The following is a 27098-nucleotide window of genomic DNA, read 5'->3' as shown; positions in this document are numbered from 1 at the left end:
CCTCCGGCCAGCCCTGTCGGCATTTCAAAAATCGGCGCCTCTGTTGATTCGGCGCAGGCGCTCTGAGATGAGGAGGCTCGTCTCCTCAGAACTCCCTCAGTGCGCCTGCGCCGATGACATCACCGAAATAGAAGACGTCATCGGCGCAGGCGCACTGAGGGTGTGCTGAGGAGACGAGCTTCCTCATCTCAGAGCGCCTGCGCCGAATCAATAGAGGCGCGCGATTTTTGAAATGCCGACAGGGCTGGCCGGAGGAGGAGATCCCGGCTGGCCCTGTCAATCAACACGACGAGGGGGCGGATTTCTGCAGCAGCTACCAGCAAGTAGCCGCCCTACTTGCTGGTAGAGACCGAATTTACATATATTAAAACTTCGTTTTTTGCAGAAACTGCTGGATCAAAGTAAGTAACACAATTATATTGTCATATATCGCAATATAACTAATTTCACTAGCCCAAAAAAAAAAAAAACACTTTAGTGGGGTGACAGAAGCCCTTTAACTTCGTTATAAGGCCAAAAAAGACATTTGTTTATCCAGTTCGGCCTGTCATCCTGCAAGTTAATTCAGAGGAAGGCAAAAAAAATCCCTGTGAGGTAGAAGCCAATTTTCCCCACCTAAGGAGAAAAGATTCCTTCCCGACTCCAATCAGGCAATCAGAATAACTCCCTGGATCAATGACCCCTCTCTAGTAGCTATAGCCTGTAATATTATTGCACTCCAGAAATACATCCAGGCCCCTCTTGAATTCCTTTATTGTACTCACCATCACCACCTCCTCAGGCAGAGAGTTCCATAGTCTCACTGCTCTTACCGTAAAGAATCCTCTTCTATGTTTGTGTACAAACCTTCTTTCCTCCAGACGCAGAAGATGTCCCCTCGTCACAGTCACAGTCCTGGGAATGAATAGATGATGGGAGAGATCTCTGTACTGACCCCTGATATAGTTATACATAGTAATTAGATCTCCCCTCAGCCGTCTTTTTTCTAAAGTGAATAGCCCAAATGTTGATAATCTTTCAGGGTACTGTAGTTGCCCATTCCAGTTATTACTTTAGTTGCCCTCCTCTGGACCCTCTCCAGCTCTGCTATGTCTGCCTTGTTCACAGAAGCCCAGAACTGTACACAGTACTCCATGTATGGTCTGACCAGTGATTTGTAAAGTGGTAGGACTATGTTCTCATTACGGGCATCTATGCCTCTTTTGGTGCAACCCATTATCTTATTGGTTTTGGTAGCAGCTGCCTGACACTGGTTTTTACAGCTTAGTTTGCTGTTCACTAAAATTCCTAGGTCCTTTTCCATGTCAGTGTTACCGAGTGTTTTACCATTTAGTATGTACGGGTGACTTGCATTATTCCTACCCATGTGCATAACCTTACATTTGTCAGTGTTAAACCTCATCTGCCACTTATCTGCCCAAGCCTCCAATCTATCCAGATCGCTCTGTAGTAGTATACTGTCCTCTTCAGTGTTAATTACTTTACACAGTTTAGTGTCATCTACCTGCCAGTTCATCATCTGCGTGTTCATGGTTATGCGCAGTGCTTGCTACATCGTACTGGTCTGGCTCTTCTCAAACTCTGGAAACTTCATCTGACCTACTATGTAACACCATCTCCATCTCTTGTTCCAGCTTCCAGCCGACCTACACATTTATAGTGTATAAACCTTAACTTTGCCCCCCTTTCTACAGTGTTATAATGTAGCACTTCGGTGCAGAGGAGCATTGCCTGAACTGTAAGACTCCTCACACCATTTAGGCTACATTCACACGTCAGTATTTTCCTATATCCCGATTTTCGGTCAGTTTTTTGCGGATCCGTTGTTCCTGAAAATGTTTCCGTATGTCATCCGTTTTTTGCGGATCAGCAAAAAACGGAAACATGTATAAATTTCAATAATCAAATAAAGTTGTTTGGATTTCTTTGAAACAAAATTGAAAAAACAAAAAAACATTTGTTATGTGTTTCCAGAAACGGATTCCGCACAAAACGGATGACATACGGAATGACATCCGAATGTCTTCCGTTTTTTGCGGATCCATTGACTTTGTATTGTACCAGGATCCGAATTTTGCGGAAAAGAATAGGACATGTTTTATATTTAAACGGACATGCGGAACGGAACAACGGAAACGGACAGCACACATTGTGCTGTCCGATTTTTTCCAGGACCCATTGAAAATGAATGGGTCCAGATCTGGTCCTGATCTGTTCCACAAAAAACGGAACAGATCAGGAAAGAAAAAACGGACGTGTGAATGGACCCTAAAGGTGCTCTCCATAAGGAGATATTGCATTTCCCAAGCAATTCGGCACAGTAACGCTCACACTTACATCACGGTCAAGCTCTTCCAGAGCCCACACTGATGCTGGCACCTCCTCCTGCAAGCTGGCATATGCTGCACATGCTCAGTTTCATCTTTCAACTGCCTCCTGAGCTGTGATAGGGAGAGCTGAGACACGCCCCCTGAGCTGTGATAGGGAGAGCTGAGACACGCCCCCTGAGCTGTGATAGGGAGAGCTGAGACACGCCCACTGAGCTGTGATAGGGAGAGCTGAGACACGCCTCCTGAGCTGCAGCAGAGAAGACACTGCCCCTGAGCTACCAGCTTGATATAAATCTAGCAGAGCAATGAATGGGGAGATCTCTGGATCCATGTGAGGTACAGGGCTGGTTCTAGCTTTGTTAGAAAGAAGTTGTCATGTACTATATGATGTCTGATTTTCATTTTTTACATTAGTCATGGGAGGACCCCTTTAATACATCGATAAATGGGTTTTACCATTCACCTTTTCAAAATGGTTTCTCATTATATAGTCTGACCATGTTCAGTTAGGCTTCAAAGCAATAGAAAAAAATCCTGCTGAATTCGGTCTTTGATTGTTCCTTCATCAATACACCAGTGACATTAGGCTTACGATTAAAGGCTATGAACATTTTCAGGGGAAATGTTTTTATCATTGCATTTTACTCATTTTGGGCCAAAATCATTTTCTCAATTGGTCTTTATTAAAAACTGTCAACAGTTTTTGCTCTACAGCCTTCACTTTTAGTGTACCTGAGGACCATTTTTTTCAGCTTTTTAATGAATCCATCAGGTAGCTGCTCTGACGGCTCCATGCGTAGCGCTTATATCTATCTTTATAGCTAAATTCTTATCCCACTTATAAGAATATGGCTTAAATGAGCATTTATGAGCTGTCAGAAGATCAGCAAAAAGGGCTACACATCGCGTCAGAGCAGCTCCCTGACTGATTCACTGAACAGCAGAAAGCCACAGTCTGCAGATACACTTAAAGTGGAGGCTGCAAAACGAAAACGGTTTAAAAGTTTTAATAAAGACCTATGGGAAAAATGATTTTTAACCCAAAAGAAGTCAAATGCAATGATAAAAAAATGCCCCCAAAGGTGTTCATAGCGGTTAAGACATTCCCAAGCAGTGAAACATTGTAGGGGAGTATTCACACAAACGTATTTTCACATTGTATCCAATCTGCATTTTTTGCAGATCGGATGCCATTGCCGACCCATTCACAGCATGAAGTGTACAGCAAGTCCGTTACACAGCCCCACAAAAGAGAAAAACAGAATACGTCCTATTCTTGTCTGTTTTGTGGTCTGCAAAATGTGGAACACACACGGTTGGTATTCGTGTTTTGTGGATCAGCAATTTCTGGTTGTGTGAATGATGCCCCCTAAAAGACCATATATATATATATATATATATATATGTTCAGGAAGATGAGCTGTAATACCAGACTTGGCCTTTGAACAAAGAGTGGCGCTGTTTCTAGAAGAAAGCAGCCATGTTTTTGCAATCCAATGAACTGATTATCATAACCTACAAATAACTGGTACCCCTTTCTGCTTGTTTGCCCTACCTCTGTCAAAACATTTGCCCATAAAAGCCTTGCACCAATGCTTCACAGCTGGTATACACTTTAAAGTTGATGGATGGGGGCCATTACAATTTCAGGAAACGTGCTGCAGTGTCCAGCAGAAGACGTATTCCTCGCTTTTGTTTACATGCCTTCACACATGCTTAACACGTAAAGGTTTCCAGATCTCCGCGCTCTAGCGCACGCTTGCCCCGAAATGTTTTCTACGTGAGCCAAAGCTGAACCTCTGGCTTGGCTCCCTCTATCAAGTTTATGGCTTGCTTGCTCCTAGTAGCCCAGCTGTTTGTATTTTCCAAAACTAACCTCATCCATCATAAAGCCACATCCTGCAGGAGCAATCAACGTCTTGCATAATGTAATCTGCACATGAGCCGGCTCACGCATACATAAACACTCCGCATTGCCCAATGTGCTCGCTATATATTTATCAGGTGAATAGGACCCAAAACCAATACTTTAATATGCCCTGCTATCCTCTCCTCTCTGAAGTTAATGTCTAGAACTTGGCTCACCTCTCCGACATCTTAGTAATACCTTTCCCAGCTGTTCAAATAAAAGGGATTTAGAAAATCAAAACAGCAACAGATGAGATGTATCGCTCGGACCTCGGGGGCCTTATTACTCGTAATTGCAACTCCTTTTGCTATTGGCACTGGCTGATGGGCATGGGTGAATCATGAAAGGAGGCCCAGATGAACCCTAAAGCTCTAAAGGAACATGGCTTGGCTCATCTAGTAGTTTGTAATTAACTTGAAGAAACAACCGGTTGACCTATAAACATCTGCAGTAACAAAAGGTCCACAAATGTAACTGGCTGTAAATGTTCCTTGTATAAATCTTATTCATGGGGCATAACCCAAGTTCTGGTCACATTTCATGGGCTGGGATTTGCCACAGAAAATAAGGTACTACTGTATTGTGCAGTCTAACAAGACTTGTGCACTTTAGAGTGAGGACTACCGGGACAATAACACTATAGGGTGAGGCCTACTGGGATGATAACACTATAGCATGAGGGCTACCAAGACATTTACATTATAACGTGAGATCTATTGGGACAATGACACTATAGTGTGAGGGGTAACGGGACAATAACACTATAGGGTGAGGCCTACTGGGATGATAACACTATAGCATGAGGGCTACCAAGACATTTACATTATAACGTGAGATCTATTGGGACAATGACACTATAGTGTGAGGGGTAACGGGACAATAACACTATAGCGTGAAGTCTACCAGGACAATAACACTATAACGTGAGGTTTACCAGGACAATAACGTTATAGCGTGAGATATACTGTAAAATAACACTATAGCATGAGGGCTACCAAGACATTTACATTATAACATAAGATCTATTGGGACAATGACACTATATTGTGAGGGGTACCGGGACAATAACACTATAGTGTGAAGTCTACCAGGACAATAACACTATAACGTGAGGTCTACCAGGACAATAACACTATAGCGTGGGATCTACTGAAAAATAACACTGTAGCATAAGGTCTACTGGAAAATAACATTGTAGTATGAGGTCTACTGGGACAATAACATTATAGCGTGATGTATCTCGGGACAGTATCACTATAAAGTGAGGTCTATGAGGACAATAACACTATAGTGTGAGATCTACTGGAAAATCGCACTATAGCAAGAGGTCCACCGGGACCAATAACCCTATAGAGTGAGGTCTACCAAGACAATAACACTTTAGCATGAGGTGTACCAGGACAATAACACTATAGCGTGAGGTGTACTGGGACAATAACACTGTAGCGTGAGGTTTATCAGGACAATAACACTATGGTGTGAGGTCTACCAGAACAATAACACTACAATAACACTACAATGTGGGATCTACTGGGACAATAACACTACAGCATGAGGTGTACCAGGACAATAACACTATACAATAAAGTCCACCAGGACAATAAGACTATAGTGTGAGGGGTACTGGGACAATAACACTATAGAGTGAGGTCTACCAGAACAATAACACTATTGAGGTTTAGCATGACATTTACACTACAGTAGGGGGTGTTCCATGAAATGTATAGATTGTATATTTACACTATAGCGCGTGGTCTACTGGGACAATAACAATACAGAGTGAGGTCTACTGGGATAGTAACACTATAGCGTGAGGTACAGCAGCACAATAACACTACAGTGTAAGGTGTATTGGGACAAAAACACTATAGTGTGAGGCAGGGGCGTTGCTAGGTTAAAACATTTGGGGCCTGGGCCCCTGATGTTTTGTCCCAGGCCCTGAATGTCCTGCCTGCCTGCTAGATACAACTGTATTGCCATCCTCAGGACAGCAATACAATTAAATCGAATACACTGGAAGATCTAAAGGACCTATGGTGACATCACGGGTCATGACACCAGCAAAACAGGCAGTGGTTGAGAAGTACCCGCGATGATGTCACCATCATGTGACCAGTGCAGGAGAGGACGGCAGTGAATGGGAGAAGACCTGGGGGAAGAAGCTGTGGAGATGTCTGTACATGAGGAAAGGTAAGTGAAGGGAGAGGCAGAGCAATGCTGGGAGTTGTGGTTATTTAGCTGGGACTGTATGTTAGGGCTGAAGGGAGGCATGTTATTTACATAGGACTGTGTGTTTGAGGTGGCTTGGGAGGCGGTCATGTTATTTACATGGGACTGTATGTTGATGGCGGCTATGGAAGGGAGTGATGTTATTTTCATGGGACTGAATGTTGAGGGGGCAATGTTATTTACATGGGACTGTATGTTGAAGGTGGCTGGTGGGGGGGAATGATGTTATTTACATGGGACTGAATGTTGAGGGGGTGATGTTTACATGATATTGCATGTTGGAGGTGGCTGGGGAGGAGGTGATGTTAATTACATAGGACTGTATTTTGGAGGGGGTGTGATGTTATTTACATTGGACTCTATGCTGGAGAGAGGGAAATAGTGTTATTTACCTGGGACTGTATGTTGGAGGGGCTGAAGGGAGGGGAGTGATGTTACTTACATAGGACTGTATTTTGGAGGGGGCAGGAGAGATGGTGTGATGTTATTTACATGGGCCCGTATGGTAGGCAGAGGAATATAATTACAGGGGGCACTGCAGGGGGCATTATAAATACTAGGGGCACTTCAGGGTGACCATTATAACAGTAGGGGCAGTATAAATACTGGGGGCACTGTACGGGTATTATAAATCCAGGGGACATTAGGCGTTCTTATTACTACTGGGGGCTCTATAGGAGGGACATATAGATCTGCCTTATTTCTTCTAAGAGCACTGTGGGGGGCCTTATTACTACTGAGGGGTTTGTAGAGTGCTTTATTACCACTAGGGGGGAAATAGGGGGCCTTATTTCTACTGGGGGCTCTGTGAGGGTATTAATAATACTGGGGGGCTCTTTTACTAATGGGGGCACTCTTGGGGAGCATTATGACTGTTAGGGGCACTGTAGGGGGCAGTATTACTAAAGGGGGCATTCTATAAGGGAATTACTATTGGTGGGACTATAAGGAGCACTATTACTATGGGGGCACTTATATTTCTTCAGGATAGTATTTGAGGGTATTGGGGAGCACAGCAAGCAGCAGAATAACACTGTGGGGACTCCAGGTTGGGGGATAATGATAGAAATGTGGGGAAGCTAAGATGTCTGTGTGTTACACTCTGCAGAGACAAGGCGAGGTTATACGAACCTAATATGAACCTAATGGAGAAGATGAAGACAGTGGAGACGTCACCTGGAGACACTGAATGTGACAGGTATCTGCTGCTGTATAGCAAGTACACCACATCACAAACCTGCTTAGCAGTAAATAAATCTAAGGGAAGAATAATTGAATATATACTGGAACACCTTCCCAATTAAAATATACCTTTTAATAATAATCTATTCTATTAAAATCTGGCCTACAGCCGGACTACACATACAAGGAAGGTCAACAAACAATGTCCTATAATGGCAAAAAATGGCTACAATTACACCTAAATATAGGTAAAGATACACGACTGGTGAGCAATCCTGGGGATTTTTTGTTACCCCCACACAGGGTACTCTGAGTGTAGGGCACAGCTGAGGACCAAGAAAAATCGTTCAGGAAACCAATATATTGTAGTTCACTGATGACCTTATTGCATAGGTTCACATGATACACATTCCGTGATTGTTCACGGTTAACTGAAATATGATACACATTCCGTGATTGTTCACGGTTAGCTGAAATACTGAATATGTATATCGTGAATATTCACATATTGTTGAGCCACAACAAAGGTTACTTGGTAACTTACGATTTGCTGAAATACCAGGACAGATGGAATCAGAAGGTTACTTGGTTACTCACGATTGCTGAAATGCCAGGGCAGATGGAATCAGATGGTTAGCTCAGTCGTCAAAGGGTGTAGTGCTCCATAACTGGATGGAGATCTAGTGCTGGTAGAGGAAGCGTTAGGATGATTATTTAGCACTAATGATGATTATGGTAGTCTGTAGGTCGTGATAGCAGTAATACAACTCACAACTGTGATATCCAATAGTAGGAGAGATAATCCTATCCTATGAATGTCCCTTCATGACCCTACACAGACTCAGCCCAGGGACACCCCTTAATGGTAGAAGTTCACTGTCCTCGTGCCTAAACTGGCTTTCCCTCTATCTCCCTATCCTAATTGACCAAACGCTAGGCATATTAGACACACTAGAAAAACAAATACAAAATACAAATCCCAACGCTACGTTTCCCCAGTCCATATATTTTCCGACTGGTTCGTCAGGGGAAGTGGAGACCAATACTCCATCAGCAATATCTCATGATAGAGATTTACAAATTTGGCGTCTCTCAATCAAGACCCTCCAGGAATAGAAGCCCAGATGTAGGCAAAAAATGACCGGTGTCCCCAAGTCCTGTTCAAAAACAGCGCCTTATAAAGTGTCCACCCCCAATTAGTCCCTCCCCTCTTAGATAATTAGGTTCCCAAGATAGATGAACATTAATGTTCAAAGTATTCTCTCCTGGATTGTTTAACATCCCCCCTACACATGGTGATAGCACATTTCATGAAAAACATATTGTATAGTCAAAAACTACCTCACAGTTGATAATCCATATAGACAGCATGCAAAACGCCAGATTGGAACGCATATGCGTTCCACAGACCGGAAGTAGTTTACGAAACCGGAAGTGACGTATCTAGTGCTGTCCCGATACCCGGAAGTTGTTTTTGGAACGCAAATTGCGTTCCACCAGGCGATTGAATATTCAGTGAGGCTGTGCAGTTAGTTTGCGATCATTATAATGTTTAAATCATTAGAAATAGCATGTTTATTGATGTATCATTGCTATCTGTATATTATTTCCACCGGAATCAATTATTAAGTGGATATTATGATATAACATTTGGCAAACAGTGAGAAAACGCTACGTTTCCCCAGTCCATATATTTTCCGACTGGTTCGTCAGGGGAAGTGGAGACCAATACTCCATCAGCAATATCTCATGATAGAGATTTACAAATTTGGCGTCTCTCAATCAAGACCCTCCAGGAATAGAAGCCCAGATGTAGGCAAAAAATGACCGGTGTATAGCAAGTACAGCACATTGTTTATTGTATACAATTTTTAAATGTCTGTATGTCTATGTAGTCTAATAAAATTGTTTGATTGATTTTACACTTTATGGATGTGCACATTATTAAGGTTCTCTGGGCCTTTTGGCTTTTTGGGTGCTGAGTATTATATTTGAACCGTTAGTGCACTCCTTTCCATTTGCAGTGTGCCCCCTGTACTTATTGGTATGAGACACTGAAGCAGTAGAAGCTGCAGTCCCAGTGACACCCCTGTCACCTTCTGAGATGAAGAAATGAAAGCCACCAACCTCTGATATGGAGGATAAGAGATCAGTGTCCGATCAAAAGGAAGAAGCCTGGAAGGTGCACTCTGGTATCTGCCAGGTCCAACTATTCTAACCCGTAGGACTGTTTGACTATTGAAGACAAGATAGACAAAGTGGTGAGAGTAGTTAGTACCGGGAGCCTCTGTACTTCTTTGGGGACGGCAACACATACAGACAGCAGCTACAGACGTGGGGTCTGGGCCAGGAGTGGCTGTATCTCAAGAGTAGAGTGGACAAGATCCCAAAATGGATCTATGAGCTGGTTCTACATTGCTGGTGGATCATTGAGCGTCAATGGACTGTAGACTACGAAACTGACCCCAGTGGGTGTTGGAGATGAGAGCCTACATGGCAGCATTTGTTTTGAGTCCCTCACATGAGGAAATCGCACTACAAATGTTTGCCGTTGACTAGACATAGTGTGGTAGACTGCATGCTATAGTAGGCATAAAAATAATAGGGTTGGTGACAGCCATTGTTAGTGGCCACGTGGCACTTTCACTACCGCACGGCCATTGACAATACAGACCAACTGAACAGTGTGGTCCCATTAGTTTAATTAGAGCCCACTGTGGCCCATAAGGCCTTGCTATCCTCAAACGAAGCACGGTCGCGTCATAAGTGCTTCACGACTGCGCCATATGGTCATACCCTTAGAGCAGGGATGTCAAACTCGTGGCCCTCCAGCTGTTGCAAAACTACAACTCCCATCATGCCTGGGCATACTACAGCTATCAGGGAATGATGGGAGTTGTAGTTTTGCAACATCTGGAGGGCCATGAGTTTGACATCCATGCCTTAGAGTGTGAGCCATTTTTACATAGTCTGGATCACAGGTGGGTGACTTTCTGATATCCACATGTCCTGCTGGGACATATGGACAGGAGTTGTTTCCCCCCCTACCCCAAGCTCACTCTGGGGGTGTTTGACAAAATCCTAAAGACGGCGAAAGCTTACACAGTCTGTCACAGAGGCTCAGGCCAGATAATAAATCTGGTGCAAAATGGTGCATCTTAGGCCAGTCGCCTTTCATTTGAAGCCCCACCCCTTTCTGATAAGCCCCACCCTCTTGTCAAGAAAACTGTGTAGAATCCCTAGATGCGCCAATTTGCACCACTTTTTTAGACAGAATTCTGGCGCACTTAGCCTTTTTGCTGCCTGAGGCGGAAATTGGAACGGCGCCCAACCCCTCCAGCGCCGCTGTGACACAGCTGAATATAGAGAGATATTCCCGCATCCCTGCCCCCACTTGTCTCTAAGTCTTGCAGCCTGAGGCAATCGCCTCACTTGGCCTCATTGGTGGTGCACCCCTGGCGCAGACACATTAGTACCTCTGGGCCAGAGATGTCTGCGTCAGTGGAGATGTGACCTGAAGGATAATTCAGATCAATGACAATCTACTTACAAGACTGTGGCAAATTCCCATTAACAGAAATCTCTGAGCAGTACCAAAGGGTTTTAGCCAGTGGCAATCCAGGATCATAGATTTCACCAGTGCAATCTCCTGTCTCTACGACACATCATTAGATCAGATCTTCCCTTTATAAAGAAATTCCTCTCTAAGGCCTCTTTCACACGAGCGAGTTTTCCGCGCGGGTGCAATGCGTGACGTGAACGCATTGCACCCAGAGGCGTATCTATCACGAGGCAAACAAGGCATTTGCCTAGGGCGGCACTTGCCAATGGGGCGGCAAAATGCCTTGTTTGCCCCTTGTCCCATCAGTCTCATCTGCCTCCGGTATATTCAGAAGATCCGATGGTATATTCTAACCCCCAGGCGTTCCCATGGTGACGGGGACGCTTGCCTGGGGGTTAGAATATACCATCGGATCTGAGTTTTCACGCTCTCAGTGAGAGCGTGAAAACACAAATCCGATGGTATATTCTAACCCCCAGGCGTTCCCATGGTGACAGGGACGCTTGCCTGGGGGTTAGAATATACAGGGCCCCGCCGCTCACAGGAAAACATTTAAAAACGAATCAGTAACCTAAACTTTATTCATTAGTGATGTCTTTACTGTATACCTTACTCTGTCTTTCAGCTCCGGTAACAGCAGGCAGTGCGGGCGGGCGGCGCTCACTCACTGACGTCACGCGCCTGCGCCGCCTAGTGGGAGGAGCAGGCGCGTGACGTCAGTGAGTGAGCGCCGCCCGCCCGCACTGCCTGCTGTTACCGAAGCTGAAAGACAGAGTAAGGTATACAGTAAAGACATCACTAATGAATAAAGTTTAGGTTACTGATTTGTTTTTAAATGTTTTCCTGTGAGCGTCAGGGGGAGGAGGAATCTGTGGATGGCACCGTTTAGGGGGGGGGGATCTGTGGATGGCACCGTTTAGGGGGGGGGAATCTGTGAATGGCACCGTTTAGGGGAGGGGGGGAATCTGTGGATGGCACTGTTTAGGGGAGGGGGGGGAATCTGTGGATGGCACCGTTTAGGGGAGGGGGGGGAATCTGTGGATGGCACTGTTTAGGGGAGGGGGGGGAATCTGTGGATGGCACCATTTAGGGGAGGGGGGGATCTGTGGATGGCACCGTTTAGGGGAGGAGGGGGGGATCTGTGGATGGCACCGTTTAGGGGAGGAGGGGGGGATCTGTGGATGGCACCGTTTAGGGGAGGAGGGGGGGATCTGTGGATGGCACCGTTTAGGGGAGGAGGGGGGGATCTGTGGATGGCACCGTTTAGGGGAGGAGGGGGGGATCTGTGGATGGCACCGTTTAGGGGAGGAGGGGGGGATCTGTGGATGGCACCGTTTAGGGGAGGAGGGGGGGATCTGTGGATGGCACCGTTTAGGGGAGGAGGGGGGGGATCTGTGGATGGCACCGTTCAGGGGAGGGGGGGGATCTGTGGATGGCACCATTTAGGGGAGGGGGATCTGTGGATGGCACTATTTAGGAAAGGGGGATCTGTGGATGGCACTGATTAGGGGAGGGGGATCCGTGGATGGCACAGTTTAGGGGAGGGGGATCTGTGGATGGCACTGTTTAGGGGAGGGGGATCCGTGGATGGCACTGTTTAGGGGAGGGGGATCCGTGGATGGCACTGTTTAGGGGAGGGGGATCCGTGGATGGCACTGTTTAGGGGAGGGGGATCCGTGGATGGCACCGTTTAGGGGAGGGGGATCTGTGGATGGCACCGTTTAGGGGAGGGGGATCCGTGGATGGCACCGTTTAGGGGAGGGGGATCTGTGGATTGCACCGTTTAGGGGAGGGGGATCCGTGGATGGCACTATTTAGGGGAGGGGGATCCGTGGATGGCACTATTTAGGGGAGGGGGATCTGTGGATGGCACATAGGAAGGGGTGGGGTTTAGAGAGAAAGGGGTTTGGCCTTGACAGGAAGGGGTGGGTCAAATTTATATTAGGGGGGTGCCAGAGTTTAGTCTCGCCTAGGGCAGCACAAAACCAAGATACACCACTGATTGCACCCGCATTGAATCCGGACCCATTCATTTCTATGGGGCTGTGCACATGAGCGGTGATTTTCACGCATCACTTGTGCGCTGCGTGAAAATCGCAGCATGTCCTATGTTCAGTGTTTGTCACGCAACGCAGGCCCCATAGAATTGAATGGGGCTGCGTGAAAATCGCAAGCATCCGCAAGCAAGTGCGGATGCGGTGCGATTTTCACGCACGGTTGCTAGGAGACAATCGGGATGGAGACCCGATAATTATTATTTTCCCTTATAACATGGTTATAAGGGAAAATAATAGCATTCTTAATACAGAATGCATAGTACAAGAGGGCTGGAGGAGTTAAAAAAATAAAAATTATAATAATATAACTCACCTTAATCCACTTGATCGCTGTAACGGGGCGCCAAAGTCACACTCGGTCTCCCATCAGCCGCAGACCTGCTGCTTAGCTGCGGGGGCGAGGATCTGTGTTCAGCCTCGTTCCCAGGGCGGCTTTTACTAAGTGGCAGGCTCCCTGCTCCTAGGTGTGCCTTGAGCGCCGAGCTGATCACTCGGTGCTCGACTTGTTTGTCGGTCATGTGACGCTGGCCACATCACATGACCCTCACTCCCCACTATAAATACAGGCAGCCTAGTGCTACCTCTCATTGGCTGTCTGCTTCCCTGCTGTCTCTATCTCTCTGCTTGCACTTACTCAGGTCAGGGACTGTTGCCCAGTTGCGCCCCGTCACCTAGGGCGGGTGGTGCAAGAAGGCAGGGACAGGGCACCGGGTGGCAGCTCAGGGGGTGCACCTCCGTTCTATCTTTATACCCGCGACTCTACCCCGTGACAATCGCGCAGCCCAGCTTATCTTCTGTCTTCTTCTTTGCTGTGCACAGGAAAAGGACCTTTGATGACATCACTGCGCTCATCACATGATCCGTTACATGATCCATCACCATGGTAAAAGATCATGTGATGGACCATGTGATGAGCGCAGTGACGTCATCAAAGGTCCTATTCCTCAAAGAAGAAGACAGAAGAGATGCCGGCTGCGCGAACAAGTGGATTAAGGGGAGTTAAAAAAAAATTTAATTTTTTTTTAACCCCTCCAGCGCTATTGTACTATGCAGTCTGTATTCAGAATGCTATTATTTTCCCTTATAACCAGGGAATAATACAATCTACACAACCTTGAACTCAAACCTGAACTTCTGTGAAGTTCGGGTCTGGGTACCACATTCAGTTTTTTATCACACGCGTGCAAAACGCATTGCACCCGCGTGATAAAAACTGAACAACGGTACCTACTCGTGCGGGTTTGCCACAACGCATCCGGACCTTATCCGGACACGCTCGTCTGCAAGGGGCCTAAGGGCTCCTTCAGACGAGCGTGTGCAGTCCGGTAATCATGCTCCATGTGTGAGCAGGATTTGGACACTGCTTATTTCACAGGGGAGCATGGCATTATACTGATTTATAATGCTGTGTGTCTCTGCATGACCTTACTTCTACAGAATTAGGGCTCAAGAACACGGCCGTAGTTTCTGTCCGCATTTGATCTGCATTTTGTGCGAATCGACCCATTCATTTCACTGGGGCCGCAAAAGATGCAGACATCACACCGTGTGCTGTCCGCATCCGTTGCTCCGTTCCGTGGCTGTCCACATCCGTTGCTCCGTTCCGTGGCCCCACCAAAAAAAAATTCCTGTCCATTTTGCTGACAAGGATAGGACTTTTCTACAGAACTGTAAAAATAAAAAGTGACATGCACTCGGCCGGGATCCATGTTTGGGCTCATGTGTGTGCCCCATGCTCATATTGGGGCCTGCAAACTGCGGGTCCGCAATATACAGGCACCAGCTGTGCGCGCTCACTTGAAAGGGTCCGCAATCTGCCAGATACAGAGCAGTATGGAGCGGAGGCACGGAACGGAAGCACTACGGAGCGCTTCCGTGGGATTTCAGTCCGTTCTATTTTTCTGTGCTGCAGAGTGAATCTTGTGGATCGCAGACCTATTCAAGTGAATTGGTTCACACCTGCAAATGGCGGGCACACGGCTAGTGCCTGTGCATTGCGGATCGCTATTTGCTGTCCGCAGCATGGGCCGCACACGTTTGCGTGCATGAGCCCTTTTGCTGATCCGCAATCTGCGGACTACAAAACACTTGCGCCTGTGTGCATGAGCCCTTATACTGACATACTGCTGTTAGTATAAGGGCTCATTCAGATGAACGACAGAGCTCCGGCCCGTGCTGCAGCGCACAGGCACCAGCTACGTGCACTCCATGGTGCGAATGTAAAACCACTGACTTGAATGGGCCCGCAATCCACAAAATACTGAAATAGATAGGACATATCCTATCTTCAGTATTTTGCAGATTGCGGACCAATTCAAGTCAAAGGGTTTGCGTTTGCAGTGCGCAATATAGGCACGGAGCCCTTACGTTCGTGTGCATGAGTTCTAATTCTGTAGAAGTAAGGTCCTGCAGAGACACACAGCGGTATAAGGCCCCGTGGTCATAAGGGAAAATAATAGCATTCTTAATACAGAATGCTTACTAAAATGTCGATTGAGGGGTTAAAAAATATTAACTCACCTTATATGCTTGTTTTTAACCCCTTAATCGACATTTTTGTAAGCATTCTGTATTAGGAATGCTATTATTTTCACTTATGACCATGTAAGGCTACTTTCACACGAGCGTTCTGCTGTCCGCTCGTGAGCTCCGTTTGAAGGGGCTCACGAGCGGAGCAGAACGCTTCCGTCCAGCCCTGATGCAGTCTGAATGGATGCGGATCCGCTCAGACTGCATCAGTCTGGCGGCGTTCAGCCTCCGCTCCGCTCGCCTCCGCGCGGCCAGGCGGACAGCTGAACGCTGCTTGCAGCGTTCAGCTGTCCGCCTGGCCGTGCGGATCCGTCCAGACTTACAATGTAAGTCAATGGGAACGGATCCGCTTGAAGATGACACCATATGGCTCAATCTTCAAGCGGATCCGTCCCCCATTGACTTTACATTGAAAGTCTGAACGGATCCGCTCAGGCTACTTTCGCACTTAGAAAGTTATTAATGCAGACGGATCCGTACTGAACGGAGCCTCCGTCTGCATTAATATGATCGGATCCGTACTGAACGGAGCCTCCGTCTGCATTAATAATCCCGTCTGCATTAATAATCCCAGAACGGATCCGATCGAACGCTAGTGTGAAAGTAGCCTAATAAAGGAAAATAATACAGTAAATTGACTTTAATCAATTTATTTACATCATCTCCTAGCAACCATGCGTTAAAATCGCACCGCATTCGCACTTTCTTGCAATTTTCACACATCCCCATTCATTTCTATGGGGCCTGCGTTGCATGAAAACCGCAGAATATAGAACATGCTGCGATTTTCACGCAAAGCACAAGTGATGCGTGAAAATCACCGCTCATCTGCACAGCACCATTGAAGTGAATAGGTCCGGATTCAGTGCGGGTGCAATGTGTTCACCTCACGCACTGCACCCGTGCGTAAAACTCGCCCGTGTGAAAGGGGCCTGAATCAGTATAATGCAGTGCGCCTCTGCGAAAGGAGCAATGTCCATAACGGCAAATCACACTCACACATGGAGCATGATTTCTGCACAGGACAGGCTCGTCTTGAAAGAGGCTTTATGTGCCTCAGGTGCACCCCCTTATGTGCCTGTCACGGACGGTGTACAGGAAACAAGACAAAGCAACATGCATATATGAGTCACTGGATCCAAAGCTAAGGAACCAAAAGGGAGACCCCTGCACAAGACCTGAGACTTTCCCTGGCTGCTCAGCCTATGCAACGATCCCAGAGGTGGATGGTTGCATATCCACGTACCTCGACTATATAACCCCTGAACACCCTACAATAGTGAGGGGACACGACCACCGGCTCCCTACACCAGACACGGAGGGAGTCAGGGTCACCTGGGATCCAGCAAACAGAAAATAACAGATAAATGTTCAGCACTTAACTTTGTAGCAGACTGGAAAACAAGATCAGCATGCACACACACTCCAGGAAGAAGTATGAGCCGCCCAGTAATGCATTATGGGGAGGAATTTAAAGGGAAGCAATCAGTCCAACTACATGAGAGAGGCTAACGAGATGAGGAACTGAATACCACAACAAAGAGACTCAAGGAGGAGGTTCTGAAAGGCTTCTGTCAGAGCTTCTCAGCTGTCTGGTTGTGACAGTGCCTCAGCCACAGCTGCACCCTCTTATATGCCTCAGCGGCACACCCTTATGTGCCTCTGCCACAGTGGCACGCCCTTATGTGCCTCAGCCACAGCGGCACGCCCTTATGTGCCTCAGCCACAGCGGCACGCCCTTATGTGCCTCAGCCACAGCGGCACGCCCTTATGTGCCTCAGCCACAGCGGCACGCCCTTATGTGCCTCAGCCACAGCGGCACGCCCTTATGTGCCTCAGCCACAAGTGCCCCTCCGTATGTGCCTCAGTCACAGGTGCACCCCCCAATGTGCCTCAGTCACAGGTGCACCCCCTAATGTGCCTCAGTCACAGGTGCACCCCCCAATGTGCCTCAGTCACAGGTGCACCCCCCTTATGTGCCTCAGTCACAGGTGCACCCCCTTATGTGCCTCAGTCACAGGTGCACCCCCCTTATGTGCCTCAGTCACAGGTGCACCCCCCTTATGTGCCTCAGTCACAGGTGCACCCCCCAATGTGCCTCAGTCACAGGTGCACCCCCCTTATGTGCCTCAGTCACAGGTGCACCCCCTTATGTGCCTCAGTCACAGGTGCACCCCCTTATGTGCCTCAGTCACAGGTGCACCCCCTTATGTGCCTCAGTCACAGGTGCACCCCCTTATGTGCCTCAGTCACAGGTGCACCCCCTTATGTGCCTAAGTCACAGGCGCACCCCCCAATGTTCCTCAGACACAGGCGCACCCCCTTATGTGCCTCAGACACAGGTGTACCCCCCCCTTATGTGCCTCAGTCACAGGTGCACCCCCCAATGTGCCTCAGCCACAGGTGCACCCCCTATGTGTCTCAGTCGCAGGTGCACCCCCTTATGTACCTCAGTCACAGGTGCACCCCCTTATGTGCCTCAGACACAGGTGTACCCCCCTTATGTGCCTCAGTCACAGGTGCACCCCCTTATGTGCCTCAGTCACAGGTGCACCCCCTATGTGTCTCAGTCACAGGTGCACCCCCCTTATGTACCTCAGTCACAGGTGCACCCCCCTTATGTACCTCAGTCACAGGTGCACCCCCCAATGTGCCTCAGTCACAGGTGCACCCCCCAATGTGCCTCAGTCACAGGTGCACCCCCTATGTGCCTCAGTCACAGGTGCACCCCCTATGTACCTCAGTCACAGGTGCACCCCCTATGTACCTCAGTCACAGGTGCACCCCCTATGTACCTCAGTCACAGGTGCACCCCCTATATGTCTCAGTCACAGGTGCACCCCCTTATGTACCTCAGTCACAGGTGCACCCCCCTTATGTACCTCAGTCACAGGTGCGCCCCCCCAATGTGCCTCAGTCGCAGGTGCACCCCCCTTATGTGCCTCAGACACAGGTGTACCCCCCCTTATGTGCCTCAGTCACAAGTGCACCCCCTTATGTGCCTCAGTCACAGGTGCACACCCCTTATGTGCCTCAGTCACAGGTGCACCCCCTATGTGTCTCAGTCACAGGTGCACCCCCCTTATGTACCTCAGTCACAGGTGCACCCCCCAATGTGCCTCAGTCACAGGTGCACCCCCCAATGTGCCTCAGTCACAGGTGCACCCCCTATGTACCTCAGTCACAGGTGCACCCCCTCTGTACCTCAGTCACAGGTGCACCCCCTATGTACCTTAGTCACAGGTGCACCCCCTATGTACCTCAGTCACAGGTGCACCCCCTATGTACCTCAGTCACAGGTGCACCCCCTATGTACCTCAGTCACAGGTGCACCCCCCAATGTACCTCAGTCACAGGTGCACCCCCTTATGTGCCTCAGACACAGGTGTACCCCCCCTTATGTACCTCAGTCACAGGTGCACCCCCTTATGTGCCTCAGTCACAGGTGCACCCCCCTTATGTACATCAGTCACAGGTGTACCCCCCCTTATGTACCTTAGTCACATGTACACCCCCTTATGTGCCTCAGACACAGGTGTACCCCCCCCCTTATTTGCCTCAGTCACAGGGGCACCCCCCTTATTTGCCTCAGTCACAGGGGCACCCCCCTTATGTGCCTCAGTCACAGGTGCACCCCCTATGTGTCTCAGTCACAGGTGCACCCCCCTTATGTACCTCAGTCACAGGTGCACCCCCCTTATGTACCTCAGTCACAGGTGCACCCCCCTTATGTACCTCAGTCACAGGTGCACCCCCCAATGTGCCTCAGTCACAGATGCACCCCCCCCTTATGTACCTCAGTCACAGGTGCACCCCCCTTATGTACCTCAGTCACAGGTGCACCCCCCAATGTGCCTCAGTCACAGATGCACCCCCCCTTATGTACCTCAGTCACAGGTGCACCCCCCTTATGTACCTCAGTCACAGGTGCACCCCCCTTATGTACCTCAGTCACAGGTGCACCCCCCAATGTGCCTCAGTCACAGGTGCACCCCCCTTATGCGCCTCAGTCACAGGTGCACCCCCTTATGTGCCTCAGACACAGGTGTAACCCCCCCTTATGTACCTCAGTCACAAGTGCACATCTTTTTCTGCCACTGCTGCACCCTCCACCTTTGTCCCAATGTCCCTTATAAGTGAAACTAGTCAGACATGTCCTCCCTGCACGTAAAGGGAAGAAGCGTCCTGTCCCCAGGCAGATTCCATGCGACAAAAATGTAGTGCGCAACACTGCTGCACTGCTCCCTAGTGACCAGCAGGGGCAGCACATCACTAACTGCAGACAGGCACGCCCGCCATGTGATTACCTCATGGTGAAAAGACCGCCCCGCCCCTCCGTGCGTCCCTTCCGGCGTTACCATAGTAACCGGAGAAGCGACAGTTTGTTGTCGGTTGTCTACCGCAGAGGAAGCAGGATGGTGAGTGCGGGTCTCCCGGCTGTGAGCGGCTGAGAGGGGGAAGATACGGAGCTGGAATACACACCTAAGCTGCTGCAGAACCTCTTTGAAGAGGATTCTAGTCCATGATTGAGATGATGGGTGAGCTGTATTATGAGGTTCTGCAGCAGCTGAGCCGTGTATTATGAGGTTCTGCAGCAGCTGATGCGTGTATTATGAGGTTCTGCAACAGCTGAGGCCTGTATTATGAGGTTCTGCAGCAGCTGAGGCGTGTATTATGAAGAGCTACAGAAACTGGAACACAGAGCTTTATAATATACACTGCAGCTGCTGAAGAACCTCTTGGGATCCGGCAGGATGTGTTCACATAAATCTCATCCACACACTACGGAAAATGTCTGGATGGGAATTGACCGCCCTTGTGGATTTTAATGCACAGCGTTGTGTTTTGTTGCAGATTTTAAATGGATTTCATCTAGAAATATAGTTTTTATCCTATTTTTATTTATTTTGCAGTCTGAGGTTGAAGAAACACTAAAGAGGATCCAGTCCCAGAAGGGGGTGATAGGAACCATCGTGGTGAATGCGGAAGGTGAGACCCGATGATGACTTCCATGCTACGTGTGTGTCTGGATAGATTTCTCACAATAAGGGCTCATGCACACGACCGTGCCGTTTTTTTCGGTCTGCAAAATTGCGGATCCGCAAAAAAGTATGCTCATTATAGAAATGCCTATTCTTGTCCGCAAAACGGACAAGAATAGGACAGGACTCTGATTTTTGCGGGGCCACGGAACGGAGCAACGGAGGCGGACAGCACACAGAGTGCTGTCCGCATTTTTTGCAGACCCATTGAAATGAATGGTTCCGTATACGGAACGCAAAAAAACGTTCGTGTCCATGGGCCCTAATGGACATCTGCTCTACAAGAGGACCCCCCCCCCCACCTCCTGACATGTCTCCTTCAGTTACTACTTGCATTCCTCTTGTAATATCATTAATAAGGTCTAGTCTGGTGACGCCGTGCTGTTCCTCTGTTATTCCTTCTCCAAGTTTAGGAATGAATTGCAGGCAGCCTGTAATAAAGGTCTAGCTAGTTGTTACCAGTTGGGGGGGGGGGGGGGTACCTACACAATCTGACACTGGCAGCACTGATTGGATAGTGTCAGGCTGTGCAGGGACACCCCCCCCAACTGGTAACACCCAGCTGGACCTTCATTGCAGACTGCTGGCGATTCATATGTAAACTTCTAGTGTGAATAGTAGAGGAACGGCACAGCATAGGGTCATAAGAACAGAGGCTCCAGAATTGTTATTACCTGGGGAATGCAGGAAGTTACTAAAACAGACCTGTCAGCAGATGCGACGGGTCCTCTCGTGCTTCCACAGGGTGGCCATGATACTGCGGTCACAACCCCTTCCCGTTCCGGACAACCAATGGCAGCACAAATTGACAGGTTGATGGTGGTGAGGGCTCATGCAACCGATTGGATATTTTGCGATCCACAAATTATGAATCTGCAAGACACGGATACCAGCCGCGTGCGTTCTGCATTTTGCAGAATGGAAAGTCCGGCCCTTAATAGAACAGTCCTATCCTTGTCTGTAATGCGGACATGTTCTATTTTTTGCGAAACGGACTTACGGACACGGAATGCACTCTGAGTCATTTCCGTTTTTTTGCAGCCCCATTGAAGTGAACGGTTCCACCTACAGAATGGACACAGAAAAAACATAAGCTTGTATGCATGAACCCTAACAGACATATTTTTTTTTTTTTTTAGGTATTATGGGGGGTTTTTGGTACTTTTTTTTTGCAGTTTTTCTCAAGCAAAAATACCAGCTTCACATTGATCAGTTTTCGTTTAACGCAAGGGGAGCAGTGGCGTTTTTTTTTTCTGAGTCTGCTGTATTTCCCTCATTTTCTGGAGTTTTATCCCACAGATATCCATTGTTTGTTGGGGGAAGGGAGTTGTCCTTCTTCAGTGTGTTACATTCTTTAATGGTGCTTTTTCATGGCGAGTTTTTTATTTTTTTATTTTCCACCTATATATTTTTTGTATACTAGACTCCAGTGAAAATGACATTACAGGGGGTAACATACTTTCTAATATAAAAATGCAAGTAATGCAAAATAAACACCATTAAAACGCCTGTGCTCAAAACACTATTTGGGGGGAATTTTTTATTTATTGATTTATTTATTATTTGACATCAGCCAAGGCTCTGTTCACATTGTGTTGGGAGTATACGTCGGTAAGGCCCGGTGTATAATCCACTACATCCAGTATCACACTGTCCATTGGCCAAAAGTTCATTGTGTGGCATAAATTTTTGGGCCACTGGCAAATCATCTAGACCTGTACAGATAAAAAAAAGCCTACACACACCAACCCCTGCGTCAGGTGAATGGAGCCCTATGCGCACTAGAAGCTTTTCCTGCTGTAAGGATTGAATGCAGTCTGCATGGGGGCCTAAGGCCGCTTGCACACTATGGACATAATGCGGTCAGTGTTATCCAATACATTCCAGAACTCTAAGGGTTACAGAGCATCATAAATCAATATAATGCTATGCGACCCCGGCAGTGCTGGCAGGTAAGGAAAGCAGCCTACTACCCGTGTGATGCTACATCCATGTAGACTCCACTGCAGCGTGGGCCGGACATCAGGAGACTACAGTTCCTTGGGGGTGGGGTTTGTTGTACAGGAAGCATTCCAATGGCTGGTATGACTACTTTTTTTGTTTAGTTTTATAATGGAGAAATTCCAGAGGCTAGGTAGCCACTACGCCTAGGATGTACGTACTAAAAGGATCAAACCGTCCTGCGGCCATTTTTCTACCCCTGATGTAGCCCATAGAGCCCAATTACAGTGGATGCCCGTTACTACTAGTGTCTCTGCGATGTCCTCTTGTCACAAACGATAAATGAATATATTTTCGCGTCTATGTCTTTGCAGGCATCCCCATAAGGACCACTCTGGATAACTCCACCACAGTGCAGTATGCCGGCCTCCTTCACCAGCTCTCCTTGAAAGCCAGAAGCACAGTGCGCGATATCGACCCTCAGAACGATCTGACGTTCCTCAGGATCCGCTCCAAGAAGCATGAGATAATGGTTGCTCCAGGTACGGCAGAGAATTGATGCATCAGTGCACCGGTACAGTCACACTGTACTTGCCATGTATGTGTAGGCAAATCCTCGACGTGACTAGTGCCTTCCATGTTGTACTGTGCACTGGTCATCAAACAGGACTGGCAAGGTTCTCCTCCCAGTGTACCACCTCCTTCTTAGAAGGTCTGCAGAGTTATTACTCACCTACCTGAACACTGGCTTAAGAGGCTGTACAGTGATCTATCTTATCGTATACATGCCTTTATTTAAAGGGAATGTGTCACCAAAATTTTCTTTTGCCACATAAAACCAGATAGCGACACATATTCCTTGTTTAAAATCAATTTTTATTTTTTTGATTGTAGATTTTTTAATTCTATTTCCTAAACATGATTATGTGGGCGGCCATCTTGCCTGAGCTGATCTTAACAGCATTTAGAGCTATGCTTGGGCTGTAGACACAATGGACAGGAGGAGACTCATTGACTTCTACGGGATAGATTTCTGGGCATGCTCTGTGACCTGTGCAGAGGTCAGGAGGGAGTAGACAAGCTGTGATATTACCTTCTGTGAATGGTGGATCCTGTGTTATCTATATAGAGGTGATATCTGTCCTTGTAATCTGTGATGATGAGAAGATGACTGCAGTAAGGTGATCTGTACAGACCAAGAAGTGGCGCTTATTATTAGGATTAGTGGCCAGTGCGAAAACTGCAGGAATTTATGTTTCTTTTTAAGGGTCCCTTCACACGACCGTATTTTGCGGAACGGGTGCGGACCCATTCATTTCAACGGGACCGCAAAAGATGCGGACAGCACAGTGTGTGCTGTCAGCATCAGTAGTTTCCTTCAGGGGCCCCACAAAAAAGATTGTGCAATTGCGGACAAGAATAGGCATTTCTATCACAAGGCTGGCTGTGTGCATTCCTCCAAATGCAGAACGCACACAGCCGGTACCTGTGTTTGCGTATCTGCAATTTACGGACCACAAAACACATACAGTCATGTGAATGTACCCTAGTATAGATATGGGCATGGAAAAGGAATAATAATAGAACATTCCCTTTTAAAGAGCTACTGTCTCTTATCCACAGTATAAGGCCTTGTGCACATTTCCGTGTTAGTGACACGTCTGTGAAAAAAAGCGTGAAGTATCCGTGGTTGGTCCATGTGTCCGTTTTTACATCTGTGTGTCGTCCTTAATTCACTGACCTTGCTCAGCTGAAAAAATTCGAAAGAATCTCCATCCGTGGTGTGTCCGTGATTTTCACGAACTTATAGACTTCTATGGGCGTGCTTGCTCCGCGTCACGGATCAAAGTAGTGCATGTCTCCACGGTCAGTAAAAATATACTGAAATGTGACCAGACACATTTAAATCGATGGGTACATGTGCTGTCCACAGAAAATGCAGACAGCACACGTCAGTGAAAAACGGAAATGTGGACGAGGCCTAAGTGTTTGCTCGTTGGAGGTCCCACCACAAGAACGGTTGTCTCGAGTCCCCAGTTAAAATGGATTGACTGTCTGATTCGTGCATTGCCACCCCATTCATCCTCTATAGGCCCGCTGGAGATGGCCGAGTACAGGTTTCACTCAGGCGTGACCGTAACTTTATTCAACTGGCGACTTGTCCCCTGTTCTTGTATCGGTGAGGGGCCCAGCGATTAGACAGTTATAACATGTCCTACCGATGGGTGGTTGTTGTGGGACAACCCCTTTTAGTAAATTTTCTACAGTTTTATACATCACGGTTCCCACCACTACAGTATAAGGCACACATATAGTGGGCCTGTTCGTTTTTTTTTTTATATATCATGAAATTGGCCAATTAACAGTTCCCTAATGCAATTAAATTATCGGACATGCTCCCTTTGCCGCAGGCCTGCAGGGGGTCCCACCTATTGGACCATAGACCCCTCAGCCGGTGTTCCGTTACATTTCCATACCTCGTGAGATTTCCCTACCCTCGTCACTTCAGGCCGCACCGGACATGACGTGAGGAGGTGTGCCGCACCGCGCAGGCGCACAATGACGTGAGGGAAAAATTACGAGCCAGTGCTTTTTCCCTACCCTAACCGCTTGTAAGGCTCCCAGCGCATGCGCAGTGTCAGCCATGTCCAGCCGAGGACATCCATCTGATTACCGCGCCTGCGCACTGGCCTGTAATTTTTCCCTACCCTAACCGCTGATGAGGCTCCCGGCGCATGCACAGTGTCGGCCGGTGTCCAGCTAACTCTGCTGTGTAATTTCCCTACCGCTTCGTTGTGGGCCTGCGCGGCACACCTCCTCATGTCATATCCGGGTCGGCCAGAAGTGACGAGGGTAGGGAAACCTCACGAGGTAGGGAAATGTAACGGAACACCGGCACCCTCTTTTATGACAGACTGAGACCCCACACATGGACACATCTCCTACTTATTATTCTGTCCATTCTCTCCACTTTCCATTTTCCAGACCTTTTAATTTTTCACCTCTTATATTTTTCAGATAAAGACTACCTACTGATCGTTATCCAGAATCCATCGGACTGAACGCGCGCCCCTGGTGATCTATTAGCTGCATACTCTGGAACATGTTTTATTAGGGTCTTTCTACTTAAAAAAACTGCACCCCCCATGACCAGTAAAGGGGAAAATATGTCATTTTTGGGCCGGATCTAATTCTGCCGCCATGCAGCTGTGCTTCCAGGAGGCAGAAGTAGGAGGGCATGTCGTGGATACATCATACTGAAGTGCCTATGTTATAGCTTAGGTGAGGACTGCACTTTTTGGTTAAGTGCTGCCCCACATCTGAACCTGCACCCTGTGATCAGTGTGCTGCTGGCATAAGTTGTATGTTAAAGAGTCCCAGTTTATCCCAGGTGTTTCCTATATGGCAGCTTTTAATTACAGTGCAGGGCCCCTTTAAGAAAATTAAAGGGTATCTGTCAGCAGATTTGTACCTATGAAACTGGCTGACCTGTTGGCAGCTGAAGGCATCTGTGTTGGTCCCTTGCTCATATGTGCCCGCATTGCTGAGAAAAATTATGTTTTAATATATGTAAATGAACCTCTGTGAGAAATGGGGGGCATTACCGTTACACCTAGAGGCTCTGCTCTCTCTGCAACTGCAGCGCCCCCTGCACTTTAATTGACAGGACCAGGCAGTGAAAACGTTGTCACAACTTATCCTGTCAATCAAAGTGCAGAGGGCGCGGCAGTTGCAGAGAGAGCAGAGTCTCTAGGTGTAACGGTAACGCCCCCATTGCTCCTAGAGGCTCATTTGCATATATTAAAACACAATTTTTCTCAGCAATGCGGGCACATATGAGCATGGGACCAACACAGATGTCTTCAGCTGCCAAGCGCACATGCAACAGGTCAGCCAGTGTCATAGGGACAAAGCTGCTGACAGATGCCCTTTAATACCATTAGCTAATAGCATCGATTAGGAAGGCTTGTCATCCTGGTTTTCGTATTGTAATAATTCCAATATCACTATGCACAGTGTGATTTATGAAGATTACAAAGGGTTCTGTCTTTTGGATTCTTCTTTTCACTGCTGACTACCTTCTGTTTGTTTGATGACCACTTACCACTCCAGCGAGACACGTTTACTGGACTTACAATAAAGTATTACTTGCAATAAAATGATGCCTCCCCTTTATTTCACATGTGGCTGCAAATTCTCCGCACAGAAGGATCCATACATTTATGTGCGGGTAATTATAGCAACATATATGCTAAACTGCTAAAATGGTGTCACGGTAAAAACCGTCCATGTGTACACAGACAATTGATAATACAG

The 27098-nt window shown here is 47.6% G+C and overlaps 1 protein-coding gene across 1 annotated transcript; it reads left to right on the top strand.

Annotated features, from left to right (window-relative positions):
* The first annotated feature begins 20154 nt into the window (after nucleotides 1–20154).
* Nucleotides 20155–26329, top strand: LOC122920729 (dynein light chain roadblock-type 2). The gene is made up of 4 exons (XM_044270440.1): nucleotides 20155–20216; nucleotides 20712–20787; nucleotides 23156–23323; nucleotides 25800–26329. The coding sequence occupies exons 1-4, from the start codon at nucleotides 20214–20216 to the stop codon at nucleotides 25841–25843; spliced, it is 291 nt and encodes a 96-aa protein (XP_044126375.1). The 5' UTR covers nucleotides 20155–20213; the 3' UTR covers nucleotides 25844–26329.
* Nucleotides 26330–27098: the final 769 nt, after the last annotated feature.

The sequence above is a fragment of the Bufo gargarizans genome, chromosome 10 (genome assembly GCF_014858855.1).
Source record: "Bufo gargarizans isolate SCDJY-AF-19 chromosome 10, ASM1485885v1, whole genome shotgun sequence".
NCBI lineage: Eukaryota > Metazoa > Chordata > Amphibia > Anura > Bufonidae > Bufo > Bufo gargarizans.
The sequence above is the reverse complement of the archived record's forward strand: the minus strand, read 5'-3'. Positions and strand labels throughout refer to the sequence as shown.

Bases quoted from the DNA above. Each gene is read 5' to 3' on its own strand.
- LOC122920729 (XM_044270440.1), top strand. The intron at 20,788-23,155 runs GTGAGACCCGAT...ATGTCTTTGCAG, and splicing joins CATCGTGGTGAATGCGGAAG to GCATCCCCATAAGGACCACT. The intron at 23,324-25,799 runs GTACGGCAGAGA...TATATTTTTCAG, and splicing joins TGAGATAATGGTTGCTCCAG to ATAAAGACTACCTACTGATC.